Here is a 19793-nt window from a genome sequence, read left to right as displayed (position 1 = left end):
ATATGCCAAAGTAGTAAAAGTAGTACTGGTGAAGTTTCTATGCCTGTGGGGCATGATGAGGAAAACTCAGTCTATTATCCTAAATAAATTTTACATTAATATTGTCCAGCACCTTTGGGATCCACCAATGATTGTTATAGGTTTAATTGTAATAGCCGATTAAAGGACACAATAACATCAGATTTTAATTGCTATTGTTTGTCAGTTTTTAAAATTAAAGATTTAAGGATCAAATTCCAAATGTATTGGAAACGTCATTACTACCACAACCATTATCAGCAAGAATTTACTGCACACCTATTTTGTATAGAGGGGATTAGTAGTAGGTTTCAGGGTCCCTAGAGTAATTAGGTGGAAGAATCTAATAGCACTTAGTACTCTTTTGTCTCACACAATACAACTATTTTACATATGAGGAAACTGATAAAATAATTTTTCTAGGAGCACCTGGGTGACTCATTCAGTTAAGCACCTGCCTTTGGGTTCAGGTCATGATCCTGCAATCCTGCAGTCCTGAGATCGAGTCCCACATCGTGCTGCCTACTCAGTGGGGAGTCTGCTTCTCCCTCTCCTGCTACTCTTCTCCCCGCTTGTATGCTCTCTCTCTCTCTCTCTCTCTCAGTCACTCTCAAGTAAATGAATACAATCTTTAAAAAAACAAAATGAGGGGATCCCTGGGTGGCTCACCGGCTCAGCACCTGCCTTTGGCCCAGGGTGTGATCCTGGATCGAGTCCTGCATCAGGCTACCGGCATGGATCCTGCTTCTCCCTCTGCCTGTGTCTCTGCCTCTCTCTCTCTCTCTCTCTCTCTCTCTCTCTCTCTCTTCCCCTGTGTCTATCATGAATAAATAAATAAAATCTTTTTTAAAAAACCCAAAATGAAAAAAAAAATAATTTCTCTAAATTCATCTAGCTAGTAAACAGGTTGACCTGGAATCCACATAAGAATTCAAACCCCATGCTTTTATTCATTATATCACATTAAGTCATAGAATCTTTTTGGAAAGTCATCAAGAATAGTGGAGAGTTGCTGTGTTAAAATATTGATGTCCATAGCCTGAGAATTTCACCTCATATGTGAGCATGAGGTCAGACAACCATAGGTTCCCTTTCTGTACCAGTTACCTTGTTGTACAATGAATTCAAGAGGCAAATAAAGATTCAAGGCTTTGAATTTGGCAGGATCTGTTTGAGGATCATGTAAGGCTATTTCTTGTTACAGGAACAGCGTCTGTTGCAGTGGCAGGCATTCTTGCGGCTCTTCGAATAACCAAAAACAAACTGTCTGATCAAAAAATACTCTTCCAAGGAGCTGGAGAGGTACTTGCCTTATACAATACTTACATTATCTTAAAGTGATGAACAGAATTTATCTTAATTATTCACTAATTTGAAATTTAAGGTATTTTTTCAGATTTTCAATATATTGCAGCTGTTTATTGAAAGATTCCCCAGTTAAGTATTGAGGTATATTCATTTATCATAGGACTCTTTAGCATAGAGATATAGTGATACTTTTCACGTCTTAAATTTCTGAGATTATCGAATGGTGGCATGGGTTTTTGTTTTGTGTGTTTTGTGGGAACAAAAAAGTTTCCAAGGTATGATTATGTATAAAAGCTTTTAAGTTTTTAAGCTATTATATTTGATGCTTTTAGTGCCCTCCAGTGTCCCATATGAAAGTTCTCTTAATTTGATTCACAAATCAGTGTACACATATATAACTATATTCAAGTTTTTAAGAAAAACATATTTGAATTGGAGACTTGTGCATTATAACTGTTCACATGCAAAAGAACCAAAACATTCACAGTTGCTGGAAGGAGAAGGCACGGAGACAAAAGTAAAAGTAGGCTGTTTTTGTTCTCTTCTGCTGTGAGTTAATCATTTGGAAGAAGAAAACTAGACTCCACTGATAATTCATGCCCCCAAAATAGGACTTCAAATGTCAATTGAGTTTGAGCTTCTTGTGAAAAAACTGCCCAAATCTGTTTAGAATTGTAGGATGGAGTGAAAGAAGAAATACTTCGTGGCTATATATAAAGAACCTTTAAATTTTCAAATTGAATATGATTATAAACAAATGTATTACACTAGTAGAAACTGTATATATTATGTTGGTTTTGATTTTACTTGTTCTTAAAATGAAATTCACAAAGCTAGAATTTAAATGCCAAGATGTAAACATGTCAAAGTATTCAGAATATAAATCACAAGTTCATTTTCACATCAAAATAAAAATCAAGGCTAAATTACATCTTATTAAAATTTGAGTTTTTTATTTGGATGAAGGTTACATGCTGTATTTAATTTTAGTCAGCTTCTTCTATTTCAAATTCTCTGAATTTCCAAAGGATTTTGATGAATGGTACAGGTCAGTTCTTGATACTCAGCAGGGCAGATGTATTCATGGTTGGATGATTCAAAACTGGCATTTGTTTGTCCCTGAAAAGGTTTTGGACATTCACAGATTATCACAAAATTTATCAAATACCAAAGAAGTTGATTGCTTTTAATCTTGAAAGAGATTTCACAGTACTTTCTTTGTCCAAATTAATAGAGTAAATAAATGCTTAGGGACAGAGATTTTATGTGTTTTATTCTATTGCCTAATTGGTCAAGTTCCCATCCAAATGACCAGGCTTCATTCTTCAAATTCAATAGAGGAGCTGGAGCCCAACAATAAACAATACAGTCCAATAAGCAAGGCTGACCAGGTCATTCTTTTAAGTTCAATATTTTCTCGTTGGAGCAAATCTTAATTGCATTAACAGGATTAAAGATGATGACAATCAAGGATATCACTGATTTATCTGTGGCTAAAGAGCAGGCCACATAATAGTGGTTCTGTTGTGATAAGAAGAGTAAATAATTGTCCTTTAGCTTACCCCAAATGTGATAAAAATACTTTGCTCCCAGTATAAATGAATGAATATAACTGTTTAGGTCAGTAGAGCCATTTTGTTCTTTCTTATTAACAAAGATAAAATGGAGTGAAACGTAACTCTTGATAAGTTATTATGCGGAACAACTTTTTAAAGTTTTGTTTTTATAATGTCTTCTCAGGCTGCCTTAGGGATCGCACACCTAATTGTTATGGCCATGGAAAAAGAAGGTTTACCAAAAGAGAAGGCCATGAAAAACATATGGTTGGTTGACTCAAAAGGATTAATAGTCAAGGTAAGAATTTTTTTTTTAAAGACTTTATTTATTTATTCATGAGAGACAGAGAGAGAGGCAGAGATATACGTAAAGGGAGAAGCAGGCTCTCTGCAGGAGCCCAATGTGGGACTCGATCCTGGACCCTGGGATCACACCCTGAGCCAAAGGCAGACGCTTAACCGCTGAGCCACCCAGGTGTCCCAGAGTTTGCCAATTTTAACTGAATAAAAATTAAGGTGCCATTCTGGATGCCCATCTCAAAGACTACTACTGCTTCCACTCACCATACCCCCAACACTATGTTGAAAGAAAAACTGTTGTATATGAATGACCACATGTCATACAATAATACTTATACTCTTCTGAAAAAGAAGAGTGGCTCAGCTACCAAATCGGGTTGGCCTATGAAGTTTATTGGCTCCTTACTACTCTATGGGTTGTTAGTCCACTTAAATTGGTTTCTGGATGAGGCAGTATTATATTGATACAGCAGAAACACCTAAGGGTAGCTCCTTTTATTAAAGGTTATCTGGCAAATTGCACAATAGCTAGGAAAAAAGAACAAACCATGAAATAGCTACCCTTTTGCCTGCTACTTTCTCTCAACTAAACTCTTGAGAGTTTGAATGGGAATTCCTGAGAAGTGCTTTTAAAAATGACTATTTCAGTGTTAACTGACAAAGTCGTTTTCCCAGCTCTAATAGAGATAACAGGACCTACTTCATAAGTTATTGTGAGAACCAAATAAGACTAGGTAGGTTGACTATGTTGCTACATGGCTGTAAGGCATTAATATTACTTCTGCCATCTATGCACATTAGTCACTCTTCTTTAAACTGACAGAAGAAAATATTTGTAAATCTTCTTTCTACCTGAAGATGAACTTTTAAAATAACCAGTGATAAGCATAGACTTCAGGAATTTAATATAGAAGCAAATGTGAAATGTGTACAAACTTTCTGGAAAAATGGCTTATGTGTATCCAGAACCTTTAAAAGTTTATGCTTCTGATCCAATAGTTTCCATTTTAAGAATATATCTTACAAGAGATAGAGATGTAACAATGTTTTGCTTTCTTCTTTCTTTAAAAGTTTTTATTTAAATTCTAGTTAGTTAGCATACAGTGTAAGCTTAGTTTCAGGTGTACCATATAGTGATTTAACACTTACATACACGTGGTGGTCATCACAGGTACACACCTATTTAACCCAACCTCCCACCCACTTCCCCTGTGGTAACCATCAGTTTGTTATCTATAGTTACGGGTCTCTTTCTTAGTTTTCCTCCCTCTCTCTCTCTTTTTTTCCCTTTGCTCATTTGTTTTGTTTCTTAAATTCCACACGAGTGAAATCATATGGTATTTGTATTTCTCTGACTTACTTATTTTGCTTAGCATAATACTCTCTAGCTCCATCAATGTTGTTGCAAATGGCAAAATTTTATTCTTTTTATGGCCGAGTAATATTCCATCTCTCTCTCTCTCTCTCTCTCTCTCACACACACACACACATACACACACACACACACACACACACACACACACATTTTTTTTCATACTTTCATTTATCACTGGGCAGTTGGGCTCCATAATTTGGCTATTGTAGATAATGCTTCTATAATTATCAGGGTGCATGTATCCCTTTAAGTTAGTCTTTTTGTATTTTTTGGGTAAAGACCTAGTAGTTCAATTGCTGGATTATAGGCTAGTTCTACTTTTTAACTTTTTGAGGAATTTTCATCTGTTTTCCAGAGTGGCTGCACCAGTTTGCATTCATACCAACGGTGCAAGAGGGTTCTCTCTTCTCCACATCCTTGCCAATACCTGTTGTTTCTTGTGTTGTTGACTTTAGTCATTTTGACAGTGTGAGGTGATAACTTTACTGTAGCTTTGATTTGTATTTCCCTAAGGATGAGTGATACTGAGCATCTTTTCATGTGTCTATTGGCTCATCTGTAGGTCTTCTTTGGAAAAATGTCTGTTCATGTCTTCTACCCATTTTTAAATTGGATTATTCATTTTTGGGGGGTGTTGAGTTTTATAAGTTCTTTATATAATTTAGATATTAACCTGTTATCAGATATGTCATTTGCAAACATCTTCTCCCGTTTTGTTGCCTTTTTGTTTTGTTGTTTATTTCCCTTGCTGTGCAGAAGCTTTTTATTTTGATGTAGTCCCAATAGCTTATTTTTGTTTTTGTTTCTCTTGCCTCAGGAGACATTTCTAGTAAGAAATGCTATGGCCAATGTCAAAGAAGTTACTACCTATGTTCTCCACTAGGATTTTAATGGTTTCCTGTCTCACATTTAGGTCCTTCATCCATTTTGAATTTACTTTTGTGTATGGTATAAGAAAGTGGTCCCGTTTCATTCTTTTGCATGTTACTATCCAGTTTTCCCAACACTATTTATTGAAGAGACTCTTTTTCCCATTGGATATTCTTTCCTGCTTTGTCAAAAATTGACAACGAAGTATTCTATTCCATTGATCTATGTCTCTGTTTTTGTGCCAGTCACAGTTATTTTATGTTTAAGAATGTTATCACAGCATTACTCATAATAATGATGTGTTTTATCATACAGTCATTATAATAGTAATATGCTGTCTTAGCTGAAGAAAAAATGTAATATGCTATGTTTACCTAAATAAAGGATAGCTGTGAAGTAATTGTGGAGTAGATAAATGAATAGAAATATACAGTCTTTTTTTTATAAAGAACTACAAATAGCATTAAATGATTAGCAATATAATGTTAGATTAAAAAAGGAAAACCAACATGTTATATATTACTATTTTATTTTAAAAATTGAGTTGCAGGGGCATCTGAGTGGCTTAGTTGGTTAAGCAGATGACTCTTGATTTTATCTTGAAGCCATGGGATTGAGCCTTGTGTTGGGTTCCACACCCAGTGGGAAGTCTGCTTTAGAGTCTCTCTTTCCCTTTTCCTCTGCCCCATCCCTCCATCCCTGCTTGCATGCACCCTCTTTCTCAAATAGATAAATAAATCTAAAAAAAAAAACTGAGTTGCATGTAAAATTATAGAAGTAAATGTGTAAAATATGTGTGGTTTAAAAATTACATTATTTTAATGCCTTTTTGTGTATTCCAAATTCTCCTTAGAAATTGTTTTCTTATAAAGCTAGAAAAAATTTGTAATTAGTATAGACAAATTTTGCCTTAAGGAAAGATTGTATGCATAACTTTTTGTGGCAAATGAGAATCTATAAGGAAGGAAAACAAGATAGGAACTACTTTTACAATATCTCCTGAGAATCAAATAATAATCATTTTATTACCTTGCAATTTAATTTTTTATAACATATTAGAAAAATGTAAAGTTTAAAATGTCTTGGCTTAAAAACTTCTATTGCTTTGAAGAATCAGCATAAATAGAAAAAACTGTACATTGTGGCCATATAATATATAATAGTTTTGAAATGAGATTTACTGAATAAAATTGACTCTAGGTAGGCCTTGTAGACTGTGGGATTCAGTAATTCCCTTAATCTCAGGAGCCTCAGAGACTAGTGGGGAAAAACTCAGACAAGCCAAAAGTTACATCTCTGCATGAAAATGTTATAGAAATGGGTCCTTGGTGCCAGGGATGCCCTGGAGAAAATGTTCCCAACTGCACTGGTGAGAGTAATGGGAGTGCTGAGGAGAGTTCCTAGAAAAAGTGTCTCTTCACCTCAGTTTGAAAGGGAAGTTAGGAGTTTATCTTGAGTATCCGTGGATGTCTTGAATGTCTCCTATTTAAAAGTGAGTCAAGGGAAATATAATCAGAAGTTCACTAGGAGATCATGATGGAACCTGTGGATCACGTATTTAATCTCTGTGTCTTCAAAGCCCTATGTGATGTCTAGCACATAATTGACAATAAATATTTTGTTAATAAATTAATTGATTGATGAATGGCTTTCCAGGCAGAAGAGCAGCATTTACAAAAGATGATATTTCATTATAAGAGGCATTTAGGGATTAGTTTGGAAAGGAAGCAGCTGACAGGCCAGTGACAAAGGCTCTTATAAATCCTGACAATGAGCAATTGAAGAAACTTATGCAGAGGAGTTTTGTGTCTTGTCACTCTAGGCATTGTGGAGGATGAATTGAAATGAGGTAAAACTGAGTAAAAGAAACTAGTTACAAAGCTATTGTAGTAATACAGATAAAAATTAATTGGTGTCTGAAATAAAGCAGTGATTATTGGAGTAAGTGAAAGACATTTAATTCAGTAGATGTTTAGCAAATAGTATTGGCATACTTGCTAAACACTAAATATGGAAGGAGGAGAAGTGTAGAGTATGGGCAGGAATCTAGCAGGACTCCTTGGGTATCTAGATAAATGATATGGCCATTACTGTAAAAAAGGAATGATGAACAGACCAAGTTTAAGAGAAAGATAATACGATCCAGTTTGGACATAGCAAGTTGAAGGTACCTTTGCACATCTCATGGAAATGTCTCCTTGGCAATCAGAGATATAAGACTGATGCTCAGGATAAGGGTCTGGGCTCCTGGAGATAGATTTCAGTGATATATGCATGTAAAAAGTTGGAGCCATGGGAAAAGCTATACAAATAGTGTTGTACTTTAGATACATGTATCTAAAAAAGTGAAAGTCTGGGACTATAGATTTCTTCTGTGATTTCTAGTAACATGTTTTATGTGAAATCATTATAAAATATACAGATTTTAGCATGTCAGATAATTTTAGCATAGATTTACTGAACTGAGACTCAAAATTCCATGGATTACAATACTTGGAATAACTGTGCAGTTTGTTGCCTAGACCTAATCAGTCACTCTTACTTTATGTCTTTTACTTGCCAAAATAAAGAACCACATATATTCTGCTTGCCAAGATAAAGTTACATTTTAAAAGGTTGTTATATATTTAACAGCTTGTGCACTCTTTAATATAAAAGGAACATGAAGCTTCAATTAACCACTTTTCCTTTCAGGTTTTTAAAGTCAGAATTACTATGTTGATTTTTGTTGCGGAACTAATAAATCTTAGGACAACTAGTAAATTAATATAATCTTGCTTTCAAATTTACATGTTTTTTTGGGTGTTGTCCTTTATCATTAATCCTTTCATAAATTCTCCTGAGAACTAATAAGAATCAGGCAGCCCGGGTGGCTCAATGGTTTAGCGCCGCCTTCAGCCCAAGGCCTGATCCTGGAGATGGGGATCGAGTCCCACATCGGGCTCCCTGCATGGGGCCTGCTTCTCCCTCTCCCTGTGTCTCTGCCTCTCTCTGTGTGTCTCTCATGAATAAATAAATTAATTAATTTAAAAAAAGAACCAATAAGAATCATTTTATTAGTTTTATTAACTTGTTATGTAATTGTTTATAATACATAAAAATACACCAAACCCCTTCACTCTTTAAAGACATAAAGCCAGAAACTAAAAAGCATACTGTGTGATTGCCTCATTTATGGAGTTACATCTTCATCAGACTAGATGATTAATTCTTCTGACAGTGAAATGGCACTGGCAGTCCGCTAAGAAGGCCCTTTCTATAGATGCAGAGAGGAGCCCTATTCAACTCTAACAAATAATGACCAGACAGTAGAACCAGCATGGCACACTTGTGCAAATTGTCCAAGTAGGCATGGATTCCAAAAGAAGGCCAACAAAAACACTTGTGGAAGAGTTCTTCTAGTGCCTATGTACACGCAGAAATAAATATTTATCAGTAACAATCTATAGTTCATTTTTGTACCTGTCCTGGGTCATGAAATGCTAACCCCAAATCTTGATGGTCTTTGCCATATATCCTCTCCACCTGCACCAGAACATCTGTGCTTTTGAAAAAGGTAGTGGGATCCCTGGGTGGCGCAGCGGTTTGGCGCCTGCCTTTGGCCCAGGGTGCGATCCTGGAGACCGGGATCGAATCCCCGTCAGGCTCCCGGTACACGGAGCCTGCTTCTCCCTCTGCCTATGTCTCTGCCTCTCTCTCTCTCTCTCTCTCTCTCTCTCTCTCTGTGTGACTATCATAAATAAATAAATAAAAATTAAAAAAAGAAAAAGAAAAAGGTAGTAATTCAGTACAGTTAGCCGCTTCTTGTCTAAGAACCGGTACAAAATAAGGGGGAAGGGACGATTGAAGAAAAAAATAACGTTCAAAAGAATTTTCCGCTATCCATAATACATGTGGTTTAATTACAGACTCTTAAAAAAAAAAAAAAACACATAGAAGTTGGGATTTCTAAGATAAGAAATACTCATGTGCACTTTGCCAAAAGAAAGCAAAAAGCATTTCAGTAAGGGATCCTGGAAAGGAGAATGTGAACAGAAAAATCTTCTATATCCATATCCAACTGGTATGGGTAGTATAAAGAATATGGATTCCAGTTCAGATTTTGAAAGGAGGAAGAAAATGAGCCATTGGTGCAGAAAATAGAAGTCCAAAAGTATAGGCAGTCACCTTAGTATCGCCAGATCTAGAGGTCACATTCCAGTAGTTTATCTAAACCAGATCATCAGCTTAATTTTCAAAATGGTATAGAAAATATTTGAGAGACCTTTATTTTTGTCTTCCAATTTCTTCTGTTTTGGGCAAGTAGAGCCTTTCAGAGGTGCTAGTACTACATTTCATGATTCCTGGCCTTCCTAAGTAACTGTCAAGAATCAAGCCTTTGGGGCACCTGGGAGGCTCAGTGTTTGGGCGTCTGCTCTGGTCATGATCCCAGAGTCAGCATTGAGTCCTGCATGGGGCTTCCTGCAGGGAGCCTGCTTCTCCCTCTGCTTACATCTCTTCCTCTCTCTGTATCTCTCATGAATAAATAGTCTTAAAAAAAAAAAGAATCAAGCCTTTCCGGGAGAGACTGTGGGTCATCAGTTTCTTACTGGGTAGATGTTTTCTGGTCAGGATCTGGCTTCAGTGGCTAGGAGCTGCTGATACTGTTGCTATCTATGATTAAGAAAGTAAAGTGTTCATGCTGAAAACATACATCTTTGCCTTTCAAGATGTTTATCCATCTTCTTTGTAATTTGATTCTCATTCCCGGATATTTAGGGGATTTAAACCAAATTAAATATTTTTCATTATATCTAAAGTTGGCCATGAAAAAAGCAGTACTAGGAATCTGTGATTAATAATTTGTTATTCTGCAGCTTTTCTTCTTTAGTAAAGGAAAAATCATTTTATACGTTTTTGAAAACATATCACAAATCTTTTTAAAATGCATCTGGTAGAAATCTGACAAATCATTTGGCGCAGTGATTCTCAAAACTGGTAATCATCCTAGTTACCTGGGAAACTTAAAAAGAAAATATGCATAGATTCCAGGGCCTCATCCTGGTCTTAAATTAGAATATCTGAAAGTAGGGCTCAGGAATCGCTCTTTCTTGAGGTGAGTCTGGTGCTCAGTTAGCTTTGGAAAGCTCAGATCTGGTTCACTTTTATCACATTGTCATCGTCACTAATCCAAACTGCCTTTATAGATGGAGAAATCAATATCCATGGAAATATCAAAGGACATGCCCTAGGTCATGAGTGAAGGGAAGAGCCTGGGGACTGTGATTCTGAGCCTTAGTCTTATGTTCTGTCCCCAGAATTTGGAGATGGCATTTTCTGTGTCTCACTCAAGCAGGCGCTTTTCTTTACTTTTCTGAATATCATTAGAAATTTTCAGAAATAACAAATTTATTTGCTGTTGGCTATTAGACTGCATTCTGCTAGCAGAGATTTTATTCATGTCCCTAGCCAACAAAGTTTATCACAAATTAATGGTATATTGACAACAATCAGCAGTTGTATGGACAATCTTGTAAAACACATCTAAAATTTTTTTAAATTTACAGTTTTGGATAAACTGAGACACTGCTTTCAGGAAACTACTTTGAGTCATTGAATTAAGAAAATGGGGATCATGTCTGTCACTTTCAGATTACTCGGCATCTTCTAAACTCCGTTTACATCATGATTTTGCAGGCTCACATTAAATATAAACAGATTAGACCCCCTTCTGTTTGCATTTTGCAGCCACACAATTCATACTATACCAGGTTGGATTCAGTTATTTCAGCTGTTAAGAAAATCATTTCTAAGACTTTTGCTCTTAAGTTAGTTTTATTTTCTTATGTGGGAGGCTACTTGCCTTGGTGATGTAATGAAAATGAATAGATTTCCATTTTTATGGAGATCATATGTGAATTTATTTTAAACTGTATACCAGAAACAGTTTGGATCTACTTGCATTGTCATGTTGTTTGTCAGTAGTTGAATAGTCAATAACTGGTTGTTTTCTCGGACTGGGAACATTAGATGCTTTCAGCAAGCCTTCACTGTGAGCACCTGATTCTTCTACTTCATGCTTTGGGCAGACTGTTTTTCCATGGATTGTGTGGGATCTTACTGTTTGATGGGCCTAGGCAATTTTTAAAATAAACAAATCAGTGGCATATTTTCCTCTTTTTTATAGTATTTCCTATTCTTATTCTGATGATAATTCTGAAAATCTTATAAATGTTCTTTTCTCTCACCATCCTTTCTTTGGGATTTCTTTCTACTTCAAGTAAACCACAGGAAAAGACCAATTATGTTTTACTGTTATTAAAGAAGAAAGCATGATACTAGAATGCAGTATTACAATATTTAAAGACAGATCTAGGAAGTATGATCTTCCTTGACCATGTTCAACATTGGTTATTCCTTTCATGGAATATAGTTTTCAATTTTGTGGCATATAAAGCAGAACAAGAGCATCTGAGAGTTCTGTTGAGCCACTAACCAATTATAGGGAAGAGAGATAGATTCAAGTAGAAAAATAGATTAAAAACATCAGGGTTCCTCACCTGGGAAAGGAGATAGTATGATTCAGTATCTGTTTTAACATACACAAAATATTTTTTAAAAGATTGTATTTATTTATTTGGGGCGGGGGAGAGGGCATGTGAGGGGGAGGGACCAGAGGGAAAGGGATAAACAAACTCTGTGCTGAGCACCAGAGTCTCATGGTGGGGCTCAGTCGCAGGATCCTGAGATCATGACCTGAGCTAAAATCAAGACTCAGATGCTTGACCAACTGAACCACCCAGACACCACCCCTACACAAAAGAGTGTATAAGGACAGTGATACAAAATTGAACAAAAAGAAATTGTATAAATGCAGCAAGCAGGAATTCGGGAGTAAAAAAAATAATTGTTAAAGTATAGAGAAATGGTAGAATTTACATTGCTATGAATCTTTAAAAAAGTACAGACAGTTTCTTGGTTTTTACTGTTTGGTCATTGGTCTTCCCAGATGATAAGGGCTTGTCAAGGCAGTTTCCTCCTGATAGTGTGTGTGCTATTTTCAGATATGAAATGAAGCTACTCTAAAGATCAGCATTAGTTAGATTTCAGGTTAAATTGCTATACAAGGAGACCTCCAAATATGGTAACTTAAACAAGTTAAAATTTATTTCTGTGTCATCTAATAGTCTAGAGATAGGCAGAAGAAGAGAGGCATCTGGTTTGAAGCAGCTTTCCAGTTCTCACTGTCCCAGCCAGCTGGGGAGAGGGGGTAGGGAATGGACAGGGGGAGGGTGCTGCATCAGAAGTTGCACACATAACTTTCACTCCATCCTTTCGACTAGAGATAGTCTCAGCCCACTTTAGGCTGCAAGGAGATTAAGAAGTACAGTCTCCACCTGGGCAGCAATGTGATTGGCTAAAACTAGGAAATCTTATTTAAAAAGAGTGAATAAAAAAAAGGCTTTTTAAAAAAGGGATTACAAAAAAAAAAAAAGGGATTACACATCTAAAAATGTAAGATTTCATATTGTGTTTTCACAATAATTTAAAAAAAACAAGACAACTTTTGATCTTGGGGTTGTAAGTTCAAGCCCCACATTGGATGTAGAGATTATTTAAAAATAAAATCTTTAAAAAAATAAAATAAAATATTTTAAAAAATAAAAAAATATGACATTTTGAGAAACTATAGTAAATTTATTGGATTATATTTGCATAATACTTACACTTTGTCAGGTGGAAAATCAAAAAGACCAGTAGGCAAACACTGTAATACATTGTCTTCTCTAAGAGTTACGCATTTTCTTAGCACTTCTCAAGATTATGTAACATTGTGTTGAGGTGACTATCCAGTTTGGAGTGGGTGACTAATTATCCTGAGATTTTCTTATCTGTCAGAGAACCTAGCACATGTTAAAGTTCCTTTGTCCATAAAAACATTCTGAAATGCAAATCTCTAAATCTTAGAAGTAGTAGACAACAGGGCTGAATGTTCAGTTGTTGTGCATATCTGTATTATAGTAAGGAGACTACTGTAGCCATGGACTGGAGCATCAGGGTCTCAGCCACAAACAGGAAAGCTGCCAAATATGGTGGCCACTGCCACCACCATTACTTAGCACTCACCTGTTGGTGGTGGGCTAGACAATAGAGACCACTGCTTTTGCCTGAAAACCAGCAAGCACTACCACAAGCTTCAGGAAAAGCCATATGGCCATGCTTCACGATGTGTACTTTCTCCCTCAAAGTCCTATGAAGGTACATCAACTTGGTGACTGCTGGGTTGAAAGTAGAAACTCTAGCTGCAAGATCTAGTTTATCCCTTTAGCCTCAAATGTACAGGAAGTCATACTAGAAGCAATTTGGAGTTCTATAGTATTTGCCCTATAGAGCCTCAGATAGATATTAGTTTAACCTCTTGCCTTTATACTTGAAATTGAGTATATGCATTTCTGGGAAAGAGCAACAAGCCAAAACTATGTCGTGTTTAGTGTAGAATGCTGGAATCTGGAAGTTATTATTCCCAGGAAATATGTCTGCAACTTTATTTAGTACCTGTCCTAGAAATTTCATTGTTGCGAGAACAAAAATAGTCATGAATTTTAGCTTATACTACTTCCAGAAATAGTTCAGAAATAATTTAGATAGTTAAATACTGTAACTCTCAAATGGTTCCAAGTTCTTATTCCTATCCAAGACCAGAATTTTTCATTCCTTTCCAATAATGCAACTTTTTTTTTTTTTTTTTTTTTTTGGCAAATAACTAAGCAAATAACTAAGAGCATTGAGGTAGGAGATAGATTGCAAAAGCATTCCTTTCATTAAATTGTTTCAGGAAAAGGAACCTCTTATTCCCAAAGCAACAGATAGGAACAATGAGTAAAAAGAAATGATGGAATGTATAATCAAAATTAAAATTATCCCCTGTATCAAAAATAAATTATCCCCTGTATCACTCAGCTATTGCATATTTATTGAAAGCCACAAAATCTCAGTGACATACAACCATAATACTTTATTTCTCACATACCTGAGGGTTAGGTGGAGTAGCTCTGATGATGTTGGCTGGGTGGCTCTAAGCCATAGGTTGGGTCCAGGCCTTTTTCACAAGGTTCTCATCCTCGTTGGACCAGCCAGCTATTCAGGTTATGCACTTTTAAAGCACAAATGGTAAAGGCACAAGAAAATAAGTAGAAACACCAATTACCCTTAAGACCTAAGCTTTGGAACTGACACACTCTTATTTCAGTGTACATTTTATTGACTAAAGAATCACATGTTCAAGTCCAAAGACAAGGGCTTGGAAAGTATAAGTGCTTTTTGTAGGAGGAACTGTCAAGTTACAGTGCAAAGAACATTGACACAGGAAATAGATGATGAGAAATTGGGGCCTAAGGCAAAGTCTGAATTATCAAAATATTTGGAGGGAATTCTGAGGTACTCCAAATGCCTCTGTTTTTTTTTCATTCGTGATTAATAAATTATCATTAAACCTAGCCTTTATTTATATACTAGGATAATGTTGAATTAATCTCTATAATTGAGATATGTAAATGAAATAGATTTCCTGGCTGAGAAGCAAAGAGAGATGAGGATGAGGGCACCAGGTATCCCCTCCCCACAATTTGGTGATAGTTGTAAAGATTTCATTCAGTATTGTCATAGATTTCTTTATATTATTAAAAAGGAATTAAAAAAAATCTTGTCTCATAAATAAAAAACAGAATATTTACTGTTTACTCATGAAATCAGTCTAGATTTACATAAACTATTTGTTGTTGAACCTATGACTAATTCTAAAAAGCCTATGATAATAGATAGGGTTTATTGAACAATTAGATGCTTCCTGATAGAAATGGAAACTGAATTTATGGGGGTGCCTAGATGGCTTAGTTGGTTAAGTGGCTTCCTTTGGCTCAGGTCATGATCTCAGGGTCCTGGGATAGATCTCTAGTTTAGGTTCCCTGCTAAGTGGGGAGTCTGCTTTTCCATCTCCCTCTGACCCTCCCCCTACTTGTGTGTACATGCTCTCCAGTGCACACTCTCAAATAAATAAATAAAATCTGTAAAAAAAAAATAATTTATGTGATGCTTTTGACTTTTTTCTTAATAAACAAGTTAAATAAGAATATGATCTAACTACATTCAATTTAATACTACTGGAGACTAGAATGTTCTTTTAAGTGACTATGAAACAGCTTCAAATTTGATTCTGAATGAAGTATAAATTGGCATATAATTTTGTGTCAGTTTCAGGTATACACATAATAATTCAATACTTGTGTATATTGCAAAATGATCACCACTCTAGTTAACACTTATCATCACATAGGGTTATAATTGGGGGTTTTGTGATAACTTTTAAGATCTACTCTCTTAGCAACTTTTAAATATACAGTACAGTATTATACCTTTTATTTTTTAATATTTTATTTATTTATTCATAAGAGACACAGAGAGAGAGAGGCAGAGACACAGGCAGAGGGAGAAGCAGGCTCCATGCAGGGAGCCTGATGTGAGACTCAGTCCTGGGACTCTAGGATCACGCCCCAGGCTGAAGGCAGGCGCTAAACCACCTAGTCACCCAGGGATCCCCATATACAGTACAGTATTAACTATAGTTTCCAAGCCATACATTATATCCCTAGGACTTACTTATTTTGTAATTGAAAGTTTGTACCTTTGACCTCCTTCATCCATTTTGCCCCTCCCCTCCTCACTTCTGACAACCACAAATCTGTTCTCTGTATCTGTAAATTCAGGATTGTTGGAGTTGTTTTGTTTTGTTTTTTTAGATTCTAATATGTAAGTGAAATCATATGATATTTATCTTTTTCTTACTTATCTGACTTAGCATAATGCCCTAAAGGTCCATCCATGTTGTTGTAAATGGCAATATTTCATTATTTTTTTATGGCTGAATAATAGTCAATAGTCTTCTGTGTGTGTGTGTGTGTGTGTGCGCACACGTGCGCGCCATGTTTTGTTTTCCCCCTTTCCGTTCATCTATTGATGGGCACATAGGTTGCTTCTATGTCTTGGCTACTGTGAATAATATTTATTTAAATACTGGTTTTCCTTTTTCTTTTCTTTTCTTTTCTTTTTTTTTAGTTTTTATTAAATTCCAGTTGGTTAACACATAGTGTAATATTAGTTGCCCTACTTCTTAAAATTGTTGAGGGGATCATATGAAATATATGAAAACAACTTGCAAGTCATCAAGTACCATATAACATTAGGCAGTGATTTATGATTTTAAGTCAAAATCTTAAAAATTTGCAGCTAGAAAATTATAATTGCATGTTTCCTAGATAACACATGACACACTCATAATCAAAACATTAAGATAAAATATACAAAGCTAGTGCTTATTCAGAAAATCAAACTATGATATAAATATGGCATCAAGTTCTATTTTTTAACTTCAGTGGTACATAAATTGAGAGTGCTGTGGCTAAAGTTAGCTCTGCATTAGAAAACACTGTTATTTAACACAAATATTGTTTAGTAAATGATATTTAAACATTTTGCTTTGCCATTTATTAGTGCCAGTTTCTCACAAATGTCTGTAGAATCAGGATTTTTAGTATTAAATAACAGTTAAGAAAAAGAAAGACTAAAAAAAAAGAAAGAAAAAGAAAGACTTTAGCTTGTTCACTGTTACATCCCCATTGCCTAGGACATTGTCTAAGACACAGTATTTGTTGAAAGACTGAATGAAGGAATACTCTAATAATTGGAGAAGAGAGTTTAAGAACAGCTGTAACACATGATGCATGAAGATGTTAAGGACAAATACCAGTAATATGTGTAATATTCCAAAATGTCTTTGTTTCACATATGTTTGGCAGATTTAACATTTCTTTTTATTTGCTTTACTTAGGGACGTGCTGCCTTAACACAAGAGAAAGAGCAATTTGCCCATGAACATGAAGAAATGAAGAACCTAGAAGCCATTGTTCAAGAAATAAAACCAACTGCCCTCATAGGTAAACTTTTCCCTTTTTCCCATAAACCCCACCCTGACCTCATATTGGCCTGATTCATTTTCTTACTGATTTTTGAGGCATAATTGAGCTTTTCGAAAATTTAACCTTTGGAATTCACAAATAAAATTACACATTCACTGAATCAGCAGTACCCCATAGACACCTAGATTTGTAAATTTAGTGCTTCCCTCTCAGTCCTACCAATCCCAGCTAAAGTGTGTGGCCCCCTTTGCTGACTCTGTCAGCTTGTTAATCCTTGGCATAATCCACTCTTTACCAGGCTTGATTACTCCAGATAGACAGTGATTCTCAAATGGGAGTGATTTTGCCCCCAGAGAAACATTTGGCAATGTCTGGAGATGGTTTTGGTTGTCACAACTTTGGAAAGGTTGGGGGTGGGGTGTCAGGGCTACCGACATCTAGTAGGTGGAGACTGAGGATGCTGCGCAACATCCTATAATGCATAGGAAAGCCCTCCCCTGCCAACAAAGAATCATCCAACCCAAAATGTTAATATCCCAGAGGTTGAGAAACACTGAACTAACTAGATACTCCTTGAAGACAAGGACCATATTTATATTCCTCATAGCACTTAATGCAGTAGCTTACAGTGTATGTGCACATATGATCTTTACTATGGTCAGATTTAATGTGGTTAAAAAAATGCAGCTGAAGTTATGAAGCTTTATGCCATATTTTGTGTGTATATGATGTTAGTCCTTGTTTTGTATCATACTTCATTCCTAGATGCTCTTGTGAAATAGATGACAGTATTGAGAACAATGATGATAATCATAATAAAAGCAAATACTCTCTGCCGGAAACTATAATAAGTTCTTATTGTTGTTTTTTACAAAATGTATTGTATCAGGAATCTGATTATTTTTCCATTTCCATTATGCTAATTGCCTTATTCTTCTGTGAGGATTCTTTCTTTGAGTGATACTTCAGTTTTTCAGTTGAATTGGATGATTGTCTTAAGTGTCAAGCACTGGTTTATAAAACATAATTATAGCCTGAGAGACTGGAATATATTCATAGAATTGTTTATAGAGAGATAATATATCTTAGGCACATTTTAATTTCCTGATTTAAATGTCTATAATCAAAATACCTAGGGAGTGGGTCACTAACTCAGTGTATTATGAGCCGAATGTTATATCTGTGATTTTTTTGTGTAGATACTTGTAGATTTGTAACCCTATAAATCATTGGCATTAATGAACTTATCTCTTTTTGTCACTTTAATGCAAATATTCTGTATTTTGTTTAGGGTCTATTAGAAAGTGACCTGACATGTCTCGTTGTTTGAGGGCATGGACTTCTTAGATTAATTAACCAATGATAGTCTATTCACTGGTTTCTCATTTCTACATTAGGAGTTGCTGCAATTGGTGGTGCATTCTCAGAACAAATTCTCAAAGATATGGCTGCCTTCAATGAACGGCCTATTATTTTTGCTTTGAGTAATCCAACTAGCAAAGCAGAATGTACTGCAGAGCAGTGCTATAAACTAACCAAGGTAAAGCAAAAGTATAACTGATTTCTACCCCTCCTCCATTCCCCAGCTCCACCAATGCTGGCACAGACTTTGATATTTTATAATCTAATTCTTATTCATTATAGGGGAGCCAAGGATATCTAAGGTTCTTACCACTTAATCTTTAAAAATTAAACAACCAAGATTGAAAGCAAAGTGAATAAGTTAGAAGGGATAAGAATTATTTCCTTTTCCAGAATGTTGTATAAAATCCTCCTCTTCTTCAGTAAAACAAAATAAACTTTGTAATGTTTATTGATAGTTTTTCTCCAGTGATTTGGAAGTCTCCAAGATTTAAATATGAAAGCTAAAAAGGAAAAAGTGTGATTCTAGATGCTTACTAAAATAACTCTTAATTAGCTATTTCTGAACATTGAAGCAAACGATGTAAGACCACAATCTTATTTTTGCTTTGCTAAATCCTGGGTTTGGATTTTGATGGCATGGTGGTACATTTGGGCAGCTATTTTGACATCCAGCCAGGTTGGGATTGGCATCCTCAGAGGTTAAGGATTTTATTATTTCCAAAAAAAAAAAGTGGCTTATTTTATACTATGTTTGTATTAATATAAAATTTGACTAATAGTTTGGAACTATTTTCCCTTGAAAGACTTGAAATGTCATTACAACAAAATAGAGGTTGGATCATATATATCTAGCACTTTTATTTTGGAAATAAATCCAAAATGAACTAGAGAAGGTAAATATGACACAAAGTTAGGTCACTCTGCACAAATCAGAGCTTGATGGCACTGGTCCTTTAACATTATAACATTAAATGCTCATTATTAGAATTAATGAACTTGTTGGCAAGGAGCTACCCCATTGTTTATCTCTCTGATTTGTGATGACATCAG

The 19793-nt window shown here is 35.5% G+C and overlaps 1 protein-coding gene across 3 annotated transcripts in view; it reads left to right on the top strand.

The window, feature by feature from the left end:
* ME1 (malic enzyme 1) overlaps positions 1-19793 on the top strand; it is a 196163-nt gene that overhangs the window by 160859 nt on the left and 15511 nt on the right. For all 3 annotated transcript variants that reach the window (XM_038554631.1, XM_038554633.1, XM_038554632.1), the window contains exons 8-11: positions 1223-1320; positions 3067-3180; positions 17291-17396; positions 18776-18918. In XM_038554631.1, coding sequence (XP_038410559.1) covers positions 1223-1320; positions 3067-3180; positions 17291-17396; positions 18776-18918 — 461 coding nt within the window. The remainder of the gene's footprint in view (positions 1-1222; positions 1321-3066; positions 3181-17290; positions 17397-18775; positions 18919-19793) is intronic.

This window comes from Canis lupus, chromosome 12 (genome assembly GCF_011100685.1).
Source record: "Canis lupus familiaris isolate Mischka breed German Shepherd chromosome 12, alternate assembly UU_Cfam_GSD_1.0, whole genome shotgun sequence".
Taxonomy (NCBI): Eukaryota; Metazoa; Chordata; class Mammalia; order Carnivora; family Canidae; genus Canis; species Canis lupus.
Note: the sequence above shows the minus strand (reverse complement) of the source record. Positions and strands in the feature narration are given on the sequence as shown.